The sequence below is a fragment of the Tyto alba genome, unplaced genomic scaffold (assembly GCF_018691265.1).
Source record: "Tyto alba isolate M040663 unplaced genomic scaffold, T.alba_DEE_v4.0 Super-Scaffold_22, whole genome shotgun sequence".
NCBI classification, from domain to species: Eukaryota; Metazoa; Chordata; class Aves; order Strigiformes; family Tytonidae; genus Tyto; species Tyto alba.
The window spans coordinates 12333508-12351501 of record NW_024881296.1 but is presented as its reverse complement, the minus strand read 5'-3'; the positions used below and the strand labels follow the sequence as shown (position 1 = coordinate 12351501).

Genomic DNA, 17994 nt, shown 5'->3' with positions numbered 1-17994 from the left:
GAGGGCTGCACTTCCCCCCACCTCCACCACCACTCCCCCCCCCCTTCCCAGCACCGCGGCCCGGCGGGGATGCCCCAGGGAGCCGCGGCGGCCGGTACCCCACGCGTGAGGGCGGCGGGGTTGGGGCGGGTGTTTACGGTAGGGACAGGCGCAGGCGGCTGCTACGGCCGCGCTGAGGGCTAGCTGGGGGGGGGGGGGGTGGGGGGGGGTGAGGGAGGGACTACGTGCGCGGGGGCGGGGCGGGCAGCGCTGCGTGCTCGGCCCCGCGAGGCGCGTCTCCCTCGCGAGCTCGGTGAAAGGATTTGGCGCCAGGCGGGTCCGCTCTGCAGCTGCCGCAGCCGCACGCACCAGCCGCGCCAACCTCCTCGGCCCCGACCCACAACCGCCGCCCGCCCGCCCCAGCCCCGACTCGCCCGCGCCGCCGCCGCCATGAGCTGCTCGCCCGTGAACGTGAAGAAGCTGAAGGTGTCGGAGCTGAAGGAGGAGCTGAAAAAGCGGCGCCTCTCCGACAAGGGCCTCAAGGCCGAGCTCATGGAGCGGCTGCAGGCCGCGCTAGACCAGGAGGAGGCCGGCGGGGGAGGCCCCGCCAGCAGCGCAGTTGAGCCTGGCAACGGTAGCATGGAGGGGGAGGCGGCTGAGAGCGGCGGGGGCGCCTCGCAGCTCCACCAAGGGGGAGGCCCCGACCAGGCCGCGGCCTCCACCGCGGAGGACGACGACGAGGAAGGGCTGGAGGCCGCCGATGGCGACGCCATGGAGCTGGGCGAGGAGAACGGCGAGCGGGCGGGGGCCGGGGACGGCCCCATGGAAGAGGAGGCGGGCGGCGAGGAGGAGGAAGAGGAGGAGGAGGAGGATGAGAACGGAGACGACCAGGGTTTCCAAGAGGGGGAGGACGAGCTCGCCGACGAGGAGGAGGCCGCGGCTGGGGACGCCAACGGGCACGGGGAGCAGCAGCCGCCCCAGCCCCAGCAGCAGCCCCCGCCGCTCCTCCAGCCGCGCGGCGCCGCCAAGGAAGCCCCCGGTAAAAGCGCTGGCGGCGCTGCGGGGCCCCCGGCGGCGGCGGCCCCCTCTGGCCCCGCGGGCCCCGCCAAGCAGCAGCAGCAGCAGCAGCAGCAGAAGAAAGCGGAAGGCGGCGGCGGCCGCCCAGGGGCTCAGGCCGCCGGGGCTGAGTGTGCACGGCGCGAAGGTGGGCTGGGAGGCCGTTAAATTCCTCTTTCTCCCCCCCCCCCCCCCCCACCCCACCCCCGGGAACTCCCCGTCGCGGCGGGGGGGGGAGCGCGCAACGGCCGGGAGGGCGGTTTCCGGGGCGCGCGCGGGATGGCGTTCGCGGCCGGCGCGAGAGCGGGCGCGACGGCGGCGCCTCCCCCGCGGGGAGGGGGGAGGTGTGTGTGGGGGGGTTTCCACCGCTTCCCCCCCCCTCCCGCGCGCACGGCACCGCGTGCTCCTCTCCAGACGCTGCGGCGGGGCCCGCGCCGCGGGGGGGGGGGGGGCGGGGGCGGGTCCCGTGAGGGGCCGTTGAGCGGGTCCGGAGGAGGAGGGGCCGTTGGGCGGGGGTGGGGGGGGGGCGGAGAGCAGGAGGTGGCACGGGGAAGGGGCCGCCGGGGCGCGGGGGGAGGGGTGGCGGCGGAGGGGCCGCTGGGGCGCGCTGTATTGTGCTGAGAAGCGCTCGGCGGCGTGACGTCACTTCCGGGCTGGGCGCCGCACGGGATGGCGTTGGGAAGGCCGGGTACAATGGCGGCGGGGGGGGGGGGCCGCGGGGAAGGCGGGGGGGCGGTGGTGGGTGGAATCCCGGCCCCGCAGGCAGCCGGGCGGCCCCACGCCGGGCTCCCGCCCGCGCCGCCGGGAGGAGGCGCCGTCGTGCGCAGCGCGCCCTGTCCTTGCGGGCGCTGGGGGGGGGAGGGGAGACCGTTTTGTCCGATTTTTTTTTCCTTTTTTTTTTTTTTTTTTTTTTTTTTTTTTTCCTCTACCGCTTGGGAGCGGTCTGGCTTTTCTGTGCGGATCTTAACAGCCAGGGCTGTACTAGCTGCCTCGTGGTGTGCTGGCCGCTTCTGTTACGGATAAGAAGTGATTTCGCAGACAAGTTTTCAGACCTCCGAGAAAATTCGAGATGCGCGTTTTTCTCTCAGTACAAAGCAAAATTCTTTTTTAAGGTGCTACAGCTTTTCTTGTACCGTTGGTTCTTGCAGTATCCAAAGTTCGAGCCATTGTGCAGGATCTTATTCCCAATTAAAGCGATAATTTGTGTAGTTAAAATAAATGATTAATTCTGTTACAGGAGATGCTAAAACAGAACAGAAGCCTGGTGAGAAAAAGAGGGGAGTGAAGAGACCACGTGAGGACCATGGCCGTGGATATTTTGAATACATTGAGGAAAATAAATACAGCAGGTAAATAAACTTGATGCTGGGCAGCATTTTGTGATCAAGGAGAAAACTACAGAAATGCTTATTTTAACAGTGTGAAAATACATGTAGCTTTATTATCTTTTCTTTGTGTTTGTTTTGTTCAGGGCCAAGTCCCCTCAACCACCTGTTGAAGAAGAAGATGAACATTTTGATGATACAGTGGTTTGTCTTGATACTTGTGAGTAAACATGCTTTCCTTTACACTGGAAAGATGTGGTGTTACGCTTTTAATCTTAAAACCACACTTTCTTAAGTGTGGGACGAATACATTTCTTGACTTGCATTACTAAGTAACTTTAAAAAAAACAAGTAGAAATATGTCCACCCATTTTCAGTATACAGAAGGATATATGGGTTTTTATATTAGCAGTAATAAGCTCGGTTCTCCCATTAAGTTTGTGATATCATACAGTTTTCTGAAGAAATAGTAACTAGAACACTAATCTAGTACGGAAACTTAGCTGGCCGAGCATAAAACACCCTAGAAACAGCTTGAGAAACTCATTATGTAGTACATGAGCTTTTCACTTCAGAAAGTTGTGAGAGTCAACAGTGGTATAAGTGGTTACAGCAGTAAAATTTGCAAAATGAGCTTCTTGCATAACTTGCTGAGACCCTATTTATGTACCAACCAGAGGAGTATTTTTTTCATGTTTTCTGATAAATTGAACAGAAAAATCAGGTAAGGCCTCCTGAAAAATGACCCATTCATGCAACCTGTGAGTTTAAGGGATCGTGGGGGGGGGTTGATCTGTGCAAGTGGGATGTCAGAGAATTGGTGGGAAGGGCATAGAAATTGGCAATAGCTATAAACAGTGGTGGGGGCTTGAGGCAGATCATAAATGTTACTGTTATAGTGACATAGTAGGACTGGGACAAAGTTGACACTTGTATTCTTGAGGGTAAGTATAAGGACTCAGTGCGGTATTAGAAAACTTGAATAAGTGATGCTTGACCTTGTTGAATTCTTAAAGTGCCGTGGAAGAAAAGCTTAAATTTTGGCATTATCTGGTGTTCGTTTGTTTGGGTTTTTTTCCCCCCCTTGAGCAATGTTTTGAAATGGAAGGGGGTATTAGTTTACAGCCATATTAATTGCTGAATATGCCATCCTTGACATTTTGGTAACTAAATCTCAAGTTTCTAGGTGCTAACCTGGTGAGTAGCCACCTTTGTGGGAGCTTCCAATTTGCCCAATAACTGTGTAGTATCTAGTTTTCATTAATATTATTTCTAGTAGAAAGTTTTGTTACTAGAAAAACTTTCTGATTTAGTTTAAAGCGTTGGCAGACTGCTTGGAGATCAGAATCAAACATAGCTTTAAGACTGAATTATGTAACAACTTGGCACACTCTCTTTTCTGGACCATAATGATCCAGACATATAAGAGGTTTAGCACTCTTAAGTGCTTTTTATTAACTGTGTCTTACACGGAAGCTGTAAGTTCAAACTCTGTTCTCATTTTTTCTGAAAGTAACCTACACAGGTGGGTTTGTTCTGCATTATTTTATCTGGTTTTCATGCAACAAATAAAAGAAGTAGTAATGAGAACAGCTGGATCACAGATATTGTAGTTGCAACTAGGAATGGCTGTATGCAAACAAAACAAGATCTCATGCATGAGAGTTACCAGTAATACAGGGAAGACTGCATTTTAGTGTACTCGGGCAGCGTGCAGGTTTTGCACCAGGACAGAAGAACTCACTGCTTGTTCTTTTTGTTCCTTTCTTGTAACAGTCAAATAGGTTTGGAGTTTCTTCTGTGGATTTCTTGTTCAGGGGAATTCAAGTGCTGTGTCATGCACCTCATGTTACCATTTTGCACAGTCTTTTTGAAAACTGCTAGAAGATTAATTTGAAATTTCATGGTGTGCAGCTCTGAAGATGTCTGTAAAACAAAGAAGGCTCCACTTAAGTTCTTAGAGCAGATGGGTGAATTTGTAGTGCAGATTGTGTTTCTTAGGTGAAGTAGGTTCTCTTGCCACATGCTGCGTGCTTAACCTATCTGCACTTGACTTAACTGACTTTATTTTAATTGGCTTAATCTAATTGGACTTGCTAAATGACTATATTAACCAAAGACAATACTACTTCCAGTACTTAAACAAAAATATTTGTGTTCCTATTTACTTCTCAGCTCCTCTTAAGTTTGGCCATGAGGGGTAAGAAGACTTCCAAAAAAAAAAAGGTATCTAGCAAATAATGCAAAGAGCATGATGCAGAGTGCTTTGTGCTCTATATTGATGGAAGTATCTCAGGTAACTGACAAAAAAGCTTCAAATAGATGAAACAAGATTCAGGTTTTTAAACAGATGGAAGAAGGGAATTGAGTGACAGAAGGGAAGATGACACCTTGAAAATTATTGTTAGCTAGCTTTTCCCAAGATTTTTGGCTGAGCTTCAGCCTGCAGCTCCATCTAGGCATGTGTTCAGTTGCTTTCCTGAAAGATGCAGCGCACTTGCTGGCAGTTTGTCTCAAAAATCACCTTTGGAAGCTGAAATCACCTTTAATGCATAAAATTGGACAGCTGTACTTTGTTTTGTAATAAGAGTAAACAGAATGATTTTTATGTTAACAGATAATTGTGACCTGCATTTTAAAATCTCAAGAGACCGGTTTAGTGCTTCCTCTCTGACCATGGAAAGCTTTGCTTTCCTTTGGGCTGGAGGGAGAGCCTCCTACGGAGTTTCTAAAGGCAAAGTCTGCTTTGAGATGAAGGTGAGTTAAATGGATGGTTTATGGGAGGCTGTTTTGCATGTTTAAATACAATACTGTTTATAGTTGTCAGTTTTTTGGACTTAACTGAAACTGCTTCAGGTGAACAGGACTTTCAGAAGGCATGATCTTACGAGCCTGTGAAAAGGTTCTTGATAAAAGACGGCTCAATTGGAAAAACCACTTCCTTGTCTAGAAGAACTTATATTTAATAAAAAAAAAAAAAAAATGAACCAGGAATTTTATTTGGCACCTCATGCATCGACACTTGAAGAATTTTGATACTGGGTAGTCAGAAGCTTGTATTTTCTGAAGATTACAGACAGCTTGGTTTCTTAAAAAGGGATGTGAATTACCCCAGCAGTCCTTTTTATTGTTCTAACCTAATGTTTTAATTTGACCTGTTCTAGGCAGGGATTTGAGCTAGGTGACCTCCAGAGGTCCCTTACAACCTGGATAATTCTGACCTGCGTTTGCAGTGGGTGTGAATATATGGCTGGTACTTTGAGAGCAAGACTTCTCCTAAAGGCTAAGAATGGCAAAGAGCAATCAGCCTTGTAATAAACAGATTTCCCCAACTTGTTGATGAGTAGCAGGAGGCACAAAGCCTGATATTTTTTTTAATTAATTTTTTTTGCCTTAAAGGCTTCTTTGCATATGATGTGCCTGTATATATAAATGCTTACTCTGTTCTCCTAGTACTTCCAAATTGAAACACTGCCATGAGGAGTGGGTAGTGATTCCACTGTCCACACTCTTCCATTGAGTGATTTCTGTGTCTGTTGGTACCTGTAGCTGTGGAAGGCCAAGGAGGTGAAACTGGTGGCAGTGTTTCTTGCCCTGTTTGCTTTCAAACCAGTTTTACCTCGGTCACCTGCCTCCAGTAGTTGTGGAAACTGGTAGCTGTTGATCAGTTTCTCACTTCAGTTTGGTGAAGTTTCTAAAGGCAGTAAGAAAATAGCTGGTTGCCTACAGATTCTACTGCTTTTAAGTGGGTTTTTTTGAATCTGGTTATGTTGTTTGGAAGCTGGCAACTTGCCCAGGAAGTCTGCTTACTGTGGAAAGGGATGAGTGTCATATTTTCCCTAGTCTGTAGAGCATTTTTTTTATCCATTACCACATTTTATTGGCAAAGTAATTTACTATTAATCCTAATTTGGTGGTGATTATTTTTTTAAAAAATATATCTACATCTTGTTTGTGATTTTAATACAGTATCGAAAGGATTAAGGCTTTTGGCCACTGCTGTGACTAAGTCCTTTGAAGGTATATTGGTATCTTGCATCTTCATTGCTCGGTCAGAAGATGTAGCTATGTAGTCATTGGCTTGTGGTTTCACATACTTCAGCATGTTTTATTTTTGCAGAAGGTAATTACTCAGACTTAGCAAAGATTAAACCAAAGTGTAAAGGTTCCAAATGTTGCCTTTGTGTTTCCATCTTGTTAGTGTCTAATAAATACTACATACCTTTTAATGAATAATTTAAAAATAGGTTACAGAAAAGATTCCTGTTAAACACCTGTATACAAAAGACATTGACATACATGAAGTGCGAGTTGGCTGGTCACTGAACACAAGTGGAATGTTGCTTGGTAAGACTTAAGCATTTGATTACTTTTCTATTATTTATTGCGTATATGGTATAAGTTTTAAGTCCTCTTTCCTTAAGCAGATGGGAAGAGCTTAGTGACTAGTCCATGTGTTCTGAAAAGTGGTCCTAACCTGAACCGTTGACTGGACATGGTACAAGAAAGTTTATTACTGGGACCAAATAAAGTTGTTAACTATTAGGGCCTGTAAGGAGTACATGATCTGAGAGTTAATTCTTTCAGTTGTCAGATATGGGTGTGGAGAACATTCTTGAAGACCTGACAAGATTAAGGATTTCTCCTTTTCCTGTAGTGTCATAAATAAGAAGAGGGTTTTTTTTGCCCTTTGTTTGTTTAGGGTCGGGGGTGGTATAAGATTTAACCAGTGCAGAAAAATTCCTGGATAACTACATTGTAATTCTTCTGGCTTGGTGTGGAGTGTCCTCATTTCTGAGAGTAGCTGGGAAGAAAGAAATAAAATTTCATCAGATATGGGAACTGATCTTAATGGTATTTATAAGTATTGCCTGCTGTTGAGACGCATCTTTGCAGGAAATGTATATGAATTGGTATGTTCTGACATCAGCAGCAGCTTTCTAGTTAAGTACTGAAGTTCCACCTGAGTCCTTGTGTTTGACGCTGCCTGTTAGCTTGTTCCTTGCAGCTTCATCCTCAGCTGTCGCATAGGCTGAATGTCTGCTAAACTCCCTTTAAAATGGGGAGGGGTAAGTGCTACTGGAGACTAAATTCAGAAAGCCTTTCTGACTAACTACGTTACAGGTATACTGGTGCATAACCAGGTCTTCAGAGTTTAAAAATACTTGATCATGTCTTTATATGGCAGTTCAGTTTTTTGTCAACATGAACCTGGAACCAGCAGCATAAGGCTCTTAAAACTGGGATGGGGAGAGACCGCTGTTCCATCTCTAATTGAGAGTATTCTTGAATACAGGAACAAACTGTAGCTGTTTGGGGGTCATAGCTTGTTTTGGCATGAATAAAACCATTCTGAACAGCAGCTTACTTAAGTAGATGTAAAGTGATTGCATTTCTCAAATACTAGGTGAAAGCGCTTATTTTTAATAAGTTTAAATTATTTCTTCAGGTGAAGAAGAATTTTCTTATGGGTATTCCCTAAAAGGAATAAAGACATGCAATTGTGAGACTGAAGACTTTGGTGAGAAGTTTGATGAAAATGATGTGATTGGATGTTTTGCTGTAAGTTTTCACTTATATTTTCTTTTGAGGAAAAACATCCTTCAATTTTTAGACTGCTTTAGTGTGAGAAGCAGTAAACGAAATACAGAAGAACTTGGAGCAAGACAAGTTGTTTAACATAGGGAGGAGGTAGAGATAGCAGGTATTATCAATAGTGACTGCTGTCAACTTGTTAAGATTTCGTATTCACAGACAAATGCCTTTAAAGCCTGTTAAAATCAGAACTTAACTGAGATGATCATTGACAGTAACTCATTTTAAGAGAAAAGTTTTAAGTAGTTCCTTAATACAAGTGTTACAGAAATTGAGTCACTATAGCCAATCTAGAGAAATGACTAGTACAACTTACAGAGCGAGGTGAGTAATTTTATCCAAACTAATGCTTTGTCTGAAAACCAGAATTTTGATGGTGATGAAGTGGAACTCTCATACTCCAAGAATGGACAAGAGCTTGGTGTTGCATTCAAAATAAGTAAGGAAGTTCTTGATGGGCGGCCGCTCTTCCCACATGTTCTCTGCCATAACTGTGCAGTTGAGTTCAACTTTGGTCAGAAAGAGGAACCTTACTTTCCTGTACCTGAGGAGTATACCTTCATCCAGAAGGTCCCCCTGGAGGATAGGGTCCGAGGACCAAAGGGACCTGAGCAAAAGAAAGATTGTGAGGTAAGTTTCTTACTGATAATCTCAAAAGTTGCTGAGAGAGATGAACAGAAGTAGTAGAGTTTAAACAGACAATTATATGACTCTCTGACCTTTTTGTTTGGGGGCTTTAATAGTTGGTATCCTGTGACTCTTCACCACCACCACCACCCCCCCCCAACAACCCTCTGCCCCCTCTCAGTTTCCATTAGGCTTGCTGGTCTAAGTTGCATATTAAAGAAAATCTTTGAACTAGTATCTCAAGTATAGAACCTGTTGTCATAGGTGGTGATGATGATTGGCTTGCCTGGAGCTGGCAAGACTACATGGGTTACCAAACATGCAGCAGCAAATCCTGGGAAATACAACATTCTTGGGACAAATACTATTATGGACAAAATGATGGTAAGCGATAATACAACATTTTATTTGTTGATATGTTAAAGACTTGCTTTAAATCCCAGGTCTGTGGCTGCCATGGGGGTTCTTTTGCACCTAAGGTCTGAGAAACCAGCTACTGGTTAGCTAGTGACCGTTAAAGATTATCCTCTTGTTGAGCTGCAAGCTTCTACAGGATTCTGAATCTCTTTGTGGTACTAAAAGATAGTCAACTGTTGTTGACGCAAGTATCTATTTCTCTCTATCACTGACCTCAGAATAGAACATTTAGCTTTGAATTGGTAACGTGATGAATATACCTTAGATTCAGCTGTACTGATACACATAGATTCATTGTTTATAAAGCTCTATATGGTATGGAGGCTTTGAGAATTCCAGTTACGAGTCTGTAGCCACGGCCTTGAGTTGAACAATGCTTGAAGCAAGGGGGGTAAAAAGCATTTAGCAAAGAAGAATGTTAGCCACATGTATGGGGGCTACTCTAACCCTGGGAAATCTCTCCATAGGTCGCAGGTTTTAAGCGGCAGATGGCAGACACTGGAAAACTTAACACACTGTTGCAGAGAGCTCCACAGTGTCTTGGAAAGTTCATTGAGATTGCAGCTCGTAAGAAGCGGAATTTCATTTTGGATCAGGTAGAAGCTTCAGTGAAAAATGGTTAAAGAAATTTGTTCTAGACTATAGTGCAGTAATTAAATGGGATTAAAGTTACATTGTAATAGCAGTTGTTTCACTTACTGACTTGCTACTCATTCAGGGGACACAGTGTTGAGATATTACTACAAATGCTTGTCTGAACTTCTGGATTTATGGGATGTGGGAGGAATAGTGTTTTAACACGTGGATATGAGCTCGTAACTTTGCATTATGCAGCATCTTTATGTCCAGTTATTTGTAAACTTCATTGCAAGCTCTTGTAGAGGTGAAGTCTATACACCATAAGTTGACTTCCTTAACTCTTACAATGACAGCTACGTGTAGTAAGTTACTGCATTTTTTTCAGACAAATGTGTCTGCAGCTGCGCAGAGGAGAAAAATGTGCCTGTTTGCAGGCTTCCAGCGCAAAGCAGTTGTTGTTTGCCCAAAAGATGAAGACTACAAGCAAAGAACACAAAAGAAGGCAGAGGTGGAGGGAAAAGATCTTCCAGAGCATGCAGTTCTCAAAATGAAAGGCATGGAACATAATCCTATACTGTGTTTTAGGATGCTGAGTATCTGTTTAAAGGATTAAGTAAACGTGAAGTCTAAAAAAATCACTTTATCTTAAACAGTTGTACTTAAACAAAACTGGAAGACTACTGTAACTTGTAGGACAACACTATATTGTGTTCCCTCTGCTGCAGTCCTTAACACTACTCAGTTATGCTGATATGCTTCATGCAGATGCACAAAGCTGTCTTGGCATAAAGTGCCCTATATAAGTGACATATTTGTCAGAAACTGGTATTCTGAGTGGAGGCTTATAAAAGAAAAAAAGATATAGGCAGAATGTTTTCAAGGTTTGGAACAGTGCTGGCAACTCCATGAAGACCTGTTTATTTCTTTTGTCACTGTTACATTTATTAAATGCTCAAATTATGTAATTTTGTCCCTATGCTGAGGGAATGCAGGGGGTGGGAGGAAGAATTGGAGAAAGGTGGTTAAATTACGGCTTTGATTGTAGCTGAATGTAGATGCTGAATACTCAGTGTTTTTGCAATTATAGGGAACTTCACACTGCCAGAGGTAGCAGAATGTTTTGATGAAATAATCTATGTAGAGTTGCAAAAAGAAGAAGCTCAGAAGCTTTTGGAACAATATAAAGAAGAAAGTAAGAAATCTCTTCCGCCAGAAAAGAAACAGAACACTGGCTCAAAGAAGAACAAGAAGAGCAATAAAAATCAATTTAATAGGGGTCAGAGAGGACGTGGAGGATTCAACATGCGGGGCAACTTCAGAGGAGGAGGTGAGCCTAGAAATAAGCCTGTAAATTTTGGAGGTTGCTGCTGCTGTCAGGGCGAAAGGTAGTAGTACTTGCATTGCAATTGCTGTGTAGTGGGAACCTTGATTTCAACTTCAGTATGTTTTTAATGTATTGAGACAATTAACTTCGCGCAACTTTAAAAGTGAGGATGTCAGAATCCCAGGTTGCACTGTTCCTGGGGTTTGAGGCTTTACGTTAGGTTTGGCGTGCGTTGGGGGGTTAGTGCACGGTTCAATGACCATTTTTTCGCTATGACCAGCCGACTTTATATTCGCATTGAAATCTTTGCGCTGCATTTGGACATCCAATTTCTCTACCATTGTTTTGAACCATAATCTCCACGTAAGAAGTACTTGAGACCTAACAGCTACTTGATGGAAGTAACTCTCTCCCTGCAGTCCCTGGCAATCGCGGTGGATACAACAGGAGGGGAGGCAACATGCCTCAGCGAGGCGGTGGCGGCGGTGGCGGTGGCAGCAGCGGTGCAATTGGCTACCCGTATCCTCGTGGCCCTGTCTTTCCAAGCAGAGGTGGCTACTCAAACAGAGGAAACTATAACAGAGGTGGAATGCCCAACAGGGGAAACTACAACCAGGTGATTCTTTTGGGGGAGTTACCTGTTGAACTGCGGTACTTGGGATGATGTTGTTTGAAAGGTTTGGTAGCTGTGAATAGCCACAGACTTGGTCGTGGTACTAAACTATTCCCGCACTAAAAGGCCTAGCTTTCTAGTTCAGTGTATGTGCCTGCAGCTCTCAGTGTTGCCTTAAGAAGTTCTGATGCTGATGTTGGGGGGGATCCATGTTAAGACTGTACCTCTGTCCTGTTAAAGATGAAGATTTTTAGGGCATGTGTGTGAAGGCTTGTGTTTGATTTTTTTATTTTTTTGGTCATTTCTATGTTGGTTTGGTTTGTGTGGGTTTTTTTTTTTTTTTTGGTTTTTTTTTTTGTTTTGTTTTGGTTTTTTTCCTCCAAATAGGAAGTAACTGGTTGACCTTAGGGGCAAGGTGTCTCTTTATCAAGCGTTCAGGGAACTTTCTGGAAACGGCTCTGGGGAGAGTCTTTGTTTTGGTGTCTGACCTCAAACATGACTAGTAGAGATGTACTAGCCTAGGTCTTAACTAATGGAATATCAGTGGAAGTATTTGAAAACGTAATTTGGATTACAGAAAAGCCAGCAGATGGAGCCCAAGCTAGTAAACACTGCTCAGGTTTGACAAACAGGGGAAATGCAGTATTTTATCTACTGGTATCAATGTCCCTTTTTTATGCCATAACTTTTATTTGAAGTTTTGTGGACTAGCTCTTCTATTTTCAGTTGTATGACCCATATCCTTTTGTCTGATCAGATAACACATCCTTGTAGCAACTACAGCCTTTCCTAACTAAAAATAGGCAAGCTCTTGTATTTTTAGTTGTCCTGGTGCAGTTTAGCAGCTGGAAATAGGGTGAGTCAAAACTGGATTAGCCAGCTTTCCAGACCACTGGCAACAACAGTTTGAGCTGGCTTATTAATGCTGAGGTCCTTGCCCCATGTTTAAGAAGCAGTTGCTTGGAGGGGAAAGCTTTTAGTATTGTGCTTTTAGGAAGATTTTTTTGTTGTTTCAGTTTTTTTTTAACCTAGACTTTGTACTTGTGCCTTGTACTTGAAAGATTCTACGTGGTATGTGATGTTTTGCTGGTAATGGAAAGATTGGTATTAGTACACCTCTGAAAAAATCTGTATAGATGAAGTGGTTAAAAAAAAATGTTGTCCTCTTGCAGAACTTCAGAGGAAGGGGAAATAATCGTGGCTACAAAAACCAATCTCAGGGCTACAACCAGTGGCAGCAGGGTGTAAGTAGTCATAACTACCTTTTCACTGCTTGCTAACTTGATTGTTTCAAAACGCTGTCTGAAATAGTCATTTGTGCAATCAAAACTGGATAGCAAGATCTTTGACTGCTAGGTAATATAAATAGTTTTCTGTGCAAAACTTAATCTGGAGTGTGATGGTCTTGATAGGTCAGATGTCAGCTCTGGCTTATTGGTCTTAATGGTATGTAGTATTTGGCTTCACGTTACTACTGTGAAGTGAACTCGTAACTGCCTTCAGTTGTTTAGGAACTTGCTGCTATTTGAGAGGACTTTAATCTTCTCAAGTTGCAGAAGAACTAGATGTTTATTAAACACTTTCTGTGAGAAATGTAACCGTTATGTGATTACAGGTTAAAATTAACTATTTATCCATTTATTGCAGCAATTCTGGGGTCAGAAGCCATGGAGTCAGCATTATCACCAAGGATATTATTGAATACCCAAATAAATGAACTGATACATATTTCTTCAAAACCTTCACAAGAAGTCGACTGTTTTCTTTAGTAGGCTAACTTTTTAAACATTCCACAAGAGGAAGTGCCTGCGGGTTCCTTTTTTAGAAGCTTTGTGGGTTGATTTTTTTCTTTTCTTTTTTTGTACATTTTTAATTGCAGTTTTAAAGTGATTCGTAAGAGAACCTCAGCATTGTGCACGATAAGAGAATGTGTCAGTATTTCAGGGTTCTACATTTTATCTGTAAAATGTGACTTTTTTTTTACCACAACAAAAGTAAAACGTTGCTTTGTACCTGGTGTCTTTTTATTAAAGAATTTTCTCCTTTTTCCCCATCCCCCAATTTCTAAGAAACAGTCGTGAGTCATGTCACAATAAGATAGAAATGTTAGCAACCAGATTGGCACAGGGGCTCCTTAGTGGCCCTCGTGAATACCATGAGATTATGTAAAGCTCCGTATTACACTCCATCCTCTCTATGAAGCTTCTGGGTGGGGAGGGGAGGAGCTGGGAGGTAAAAGTTTCTGGCAATAACTAGGACTTTTTTCTAACACTTGGAACTCAACAAAGACATTGGGGGCAAAGAGGAAGCCTGGGGCTAAGTAGTGAAGGTGGAGTGTATTTAGAAGCTCTTAAAGTTGTAAAAACTTGGTTGCATTATTTGTGGAGGCTCAAACTTGTGAAGGTACAACACCATAATTTCTTTTCCATTTGTTCTGCATTTTGATTCTGAAAAGAAGCTGGCTTTGTCCATTTCTTATTAAACAAAACTTGTAAATCCAGTTGTCTAATGGGATCTATATGAAGTTAGCTGTGTGTCTGTATAACTCTTTCCCCACAAAATACTGTATACCTAGTGTGCTTGTAGTAGTTACTCCACCATTTTGTAAGCTAATGAAACTGTGAGTCACCCATTTTATATCTAATTTTTAACCGTGTCAATTCTCAAATGGGTGTATCTCCTTAGCCTGCTGATTCCTTTTCTCTTCTAAAGAAAGTGGGTGGAGAAGTTTAACTCTAGACGTTTGTTTGCAATAAAATAAATTCATTTTACTCTTGTTTTGGGATTGTTGCCATCAAGGTCTAAAATCCCTTTAAGGCTATAAAGAGGAAGAGAATGTATGAAAGTGATGATGTTGGACAGTTTTTTTAAACTCATTACTATGTACATGCTGAAATACTTGTGTTTCTTTAAAAATCTAAACCAATGGTTGCTCTGTGAAGAGATATATCCCATGTACGATCTCACCATTTTAACGTGGCTGTATGTGCAGGGCAGAAGTCTGAGTTGCACTCGCATCATGTAAATGCACTTAATCTATTTATTGTAAAATAGACATCAGGGCAAGAAACCGGACAGGGAATAGGACAGAAGGAGGGTTCTCACGGAGGGTGAATCCTGAAGTTGAATGGAGAGCTCCAACTTGTTTTAACTGCTCTTTTGTTCAGATTTTGTACAATTGCTGCTAATTCCCTCTCCTTTTAACACGGTAAAGGAGGGGGGAGAGCTAGCAGCCTGGGGTCCAGGTTGAGAGCATGCAGGCGCTGCACAGGCCGGCAGAGCCCGGGCCTGGCACGGGCACAGCGTGCTTGAAACTTGTCAAATGTTAGCTGGCTTCGGACGGTCTGCAGGAGTGAAGGGAAAGCTGTGTTGCTCTTCTAGCCTTTATAGCGGATGGCATTGCATATTGACATTAAACATTACCAGCACCACCTCCTTGTTAATATTGCTTTAAATCATCCCTTTACTTTGAATGAGAAAAATGTAAATTGTCTTGAAAGAAACCAATGAACTAGAAATGTGGGGGATCTGAACCCAACTCTGTTTTGCTGAAATGGAATTTTCTCTAGATATGCAAAAACAGTTTAGTGTAATTAAAGTCCATCTCCCTTCTACCCTCCTCGCAAGAATTAACCCTTTGTATGGAGTGCTGATCCTTTGCTTATTTTGGTACTCTATAAAATTATATAGTCTGAAATATAAGAGCCTACACTTACTATGTGGTTGTAAAGCTTGTATTTTAATTCAGAAGTCTGGGTTGTTTTGTTTTCAATTCTTCACTGGCTGGTGGTTAAAAAAAAAAAAGACCCCCGTGAGAGAAAGTGCTCCAACTGTCTCACACCTGGAAGAGCCGTATCTCCTCCTGCTGAAACCCCTCCGCTACGCAAAAAAAAAGCTGTTTCGATAAGTAAAGCAAATATTGGTGCTGCCTGCGTTCTGAGAGTTCAAAAAAGCTTCACCTCACGCGCCACCCAGCCCCACGTAGGTCAGAAAGGGGTAGGAGAAAGCTGTGACCTTCCTCACAGCACGGGGCTGTGCTCCTGCAGCCCTGGGCCCACCACCCAGGGCAGCTCCCGCCATTCAGCTTGGCTCCTGTTTTGTTTTGGTTTGGTTTGGTTTGTTTTTTTTTTTTCTGATGGCTACTGAAAGGTGAGGAGGGCACAGCTGTACGTTAGCGAAACGCCAGGGCTGAGCCATCTGTCATGTCGAGTAACTTGCCACAGCTTCTAAGGATCAGTTTACGTGAGGAAGAGCAGGCGCCGGGGCCCCACGACACCGGGCTTGGGGTCCTGCTCATCGGGTTTTTCGAAGGAAAGCGAGACCCCCCCCCCCAGCCCCTGAGAGCCGGGGGCCCGGTTGGGTGGCAGCAGGGACATCGTGGCTGGCGTCGAGCTGCTGGAGCGGGGCTGGTGGTGGTGGGACTTGCCTCGCCGCCCCGTCTGCTGAAGCTGCTGACGTCTCCCGCCCGGGGTTGCAGCCGCCCTGCGGTGTTGTGTGATGGGGCCGTGTGTGCTGGCCCGCAGGGGGGTCTGCGCTGGGTATCTCCGGAGGAAGTGCCCAGTTAAAAGCAAAACGATGCTCCAGTTATATCTCTGCCTTTGTCAGAAACAGTAGCTAGGACGCACAGTAAATGGAGGTGCTTCCCTGATGCACCCCAGGGTACTGACAAGGGGCTGTGGTGTCCTGGGTGCTCTGAGAGTAAATGGGCTTTGAAAATGGATTTGCCTTGGGACATCAGGGCCTGGCTTTTGTTCTGGGGTGGCTGACGGAGATCCCAGCCCCAACCCCGGCTTTGCTGGCAGGAGCTGGCCCTTGCAGCGCGCTGCACCGCTCCCGCCCAGCACGGGGCGTGCTCCGCAATGGTGTCTGCGTGCGGGAGCTCGGTGTCAGCGGCACCGGGACGCAAGTTCCTTTCCCTGCCTATTGCAGAATAATTCTGGATCGGTGAAGACAGTTTTAGAAATTCTACCCAATTTTTCTGATAGCAGAATGAATTAAGCCAGCGTTCTGGCAATGCCATGAGCAGTCCATGCCACTTGCATTAAAAAGGTGTTGTCTTCGTGGTGTAAGCTGCTAGTTGTTTTTTTTTTTGTTGTTTCGTTTTTTTAATCTCTTGCAACACTCAACCAACGTTTTTAATAGAAATAGGTGGTGAGAGAACCTTTTAGAAGATTTGGAGGTCTCCTTGTTCATGACCTTTTGGGAAACTAGGCCAGTGCTTTCTCAGTCAGTGCAAATTCAGGCTAAGCCACAAGAAATCAAACAGAATTGCTGAGACACACGAGGTACTCTAATACTTCTGCAGATGTTCAGCTGCCAGGGGTTGGACTCTCCCAAGCAAAGAAGTGTGTGTATACTGTAGTTGTGAACCAGTAAGGTAGGAATTAAGTACGGCCGGAGCCCCCTCAGCCTGGAGCGCTGTGGAGGGTGGGGACAGCTCCGGGATGTTGGAAAAAAAGCTGCTGAGCGGAAAGCGGAAAGTCAGAAGAGCGGCTTCGTAAGAGATGTCAACAAACGCGCTGCGGTAACGCTGGAGCAGCGCTGCTCTCTGTCAGGCACAGTCCCCCTCGTCCTACACAACGCCGCCCCGTGTAGGTGGCGGGGGCAAGGAGGCTTCTCTTTATTTTCACAGCAGATTAGCAATTAGTTTTGTGCAGCTTTCCTCCCTTCGCCCAGGGGCTGGGGCACGAGTGCCACAGGCCTCTCCAGAGCGAGCCGTCGGAGGGAACGGGGACTTGGCCAGCGATTAATCTGGATGCGGCTCTTGCCTTAGCCTGTCTTTCTGCCAGTACTGGGAGCAGCAGGAAGATTCAGCAATGAATCAGTTGCTACGTAAACGCAGCTGTAGCTTAAAAAAAAAAAAAAGATGCTAACTGCTTAACACATTGTCAACATCAAAAGAGAAAAAACAAAGGCAAATGTAAAAAAAAACCAGTAGTATAATTAGTCATGTGGGTGACTTGATCGAGCAAGTTTTTTGTTCTCTTTTCTGGTTTAGTAGACAATCTTTGATCTGCAGAGTAATTTTGATCCTAGAAGTTACTGAAATCAAAACTATGGGTGAGAGAGCTCAGCCAATTTTCCCCTCAAACTTTTTCATGCTCAAAAGATTTTTACGACTTGGTGGTCAAGGGCAGATGCAATTAAAGACCAATGATTTGGGGATCTGCTGCCTGGTTAGCACACAAGGATTGGAAGGGGACTCGTTTTTCTCAGTGTTAATTCTCCCTGAGCTAGGACCAGATGGCTGCTTGCTAGGAAACCTCTGATAACTAATGTGGCATAAAAATGCAGGTATGTGTTTTCTGGTCTGAGTATGGCCTTCATTTCTGTTACATTAGCCCTACGTCAACTCTTCTGCTGCCCTGTGCTCTGGAGGTTTTTCCCCCCCGAGTTCTGACAAAAACTTGTTTGCCTTAGACACGGGGAGATCTGTGCTGGTGAGGAGCACTGATGGAGCACGAGTTCTGAAATGGTGC

At 45.0% G+C, this 17994-nt stretch overlaps 1 protein-coding gene across 1 annotated transcript; it reads left to right on the top strand.

Moving 5' to 3' along the window:
- The first annotated feature begins 234 nt into the window (after positions 1–234).
- HNRNPU (heterogeneous nuclear ribonucleoprotein U) lies at positions 235–15231 on the top strand. Its single transcript, XM_032989368.2, has 14 exons — positions 235–1183; positions 2273–2384; positions 2507–2580; positions 4978–5117; positions 6608–6707; positions 7810–7922; positions 8322–8585; positions 8847–8966; positions 9467–9595; positions 9964–10132; positions 10666–10905; positions 11322–11518; positions 12688–12759; positions 13163–15231. Exons 1-14 carry the CDS (start codon positions 430–432, stop codon positions 13214–13216), a joined length of 2538 nt encoding a protein of 845 aa, XP_032845259.2. The 5' UTR covers positions 235–429; the 3' UTR covers positions 13217–15231.
- Positions 15232–17994: the final 2763 nt, after the last annotated feature.

Coding starts and splice junctions, on each gene's coding strand:
- HNRNPU (XM_032989368.2), top strand. CDS start 430: ATGAGCTGCTCGCCCGTGAACGTGAAGAAGCTGAAGGTGTCGGAGCTG. Junction 2,581..4,977: donor AGTGGTTTGTCTTGATACTT/GTGAGTAAACAT, acceptor TTATGTTAACAG/ATAATTGTGACCTGCATTTT. Junction 10,906..11,321: donor GGGCAACTTCAGAGGAGGAG/GTGAGCCTAGAA, acceptor CTCTCCCTGCAG/TCCCTGGCAATCGCGGTGGA.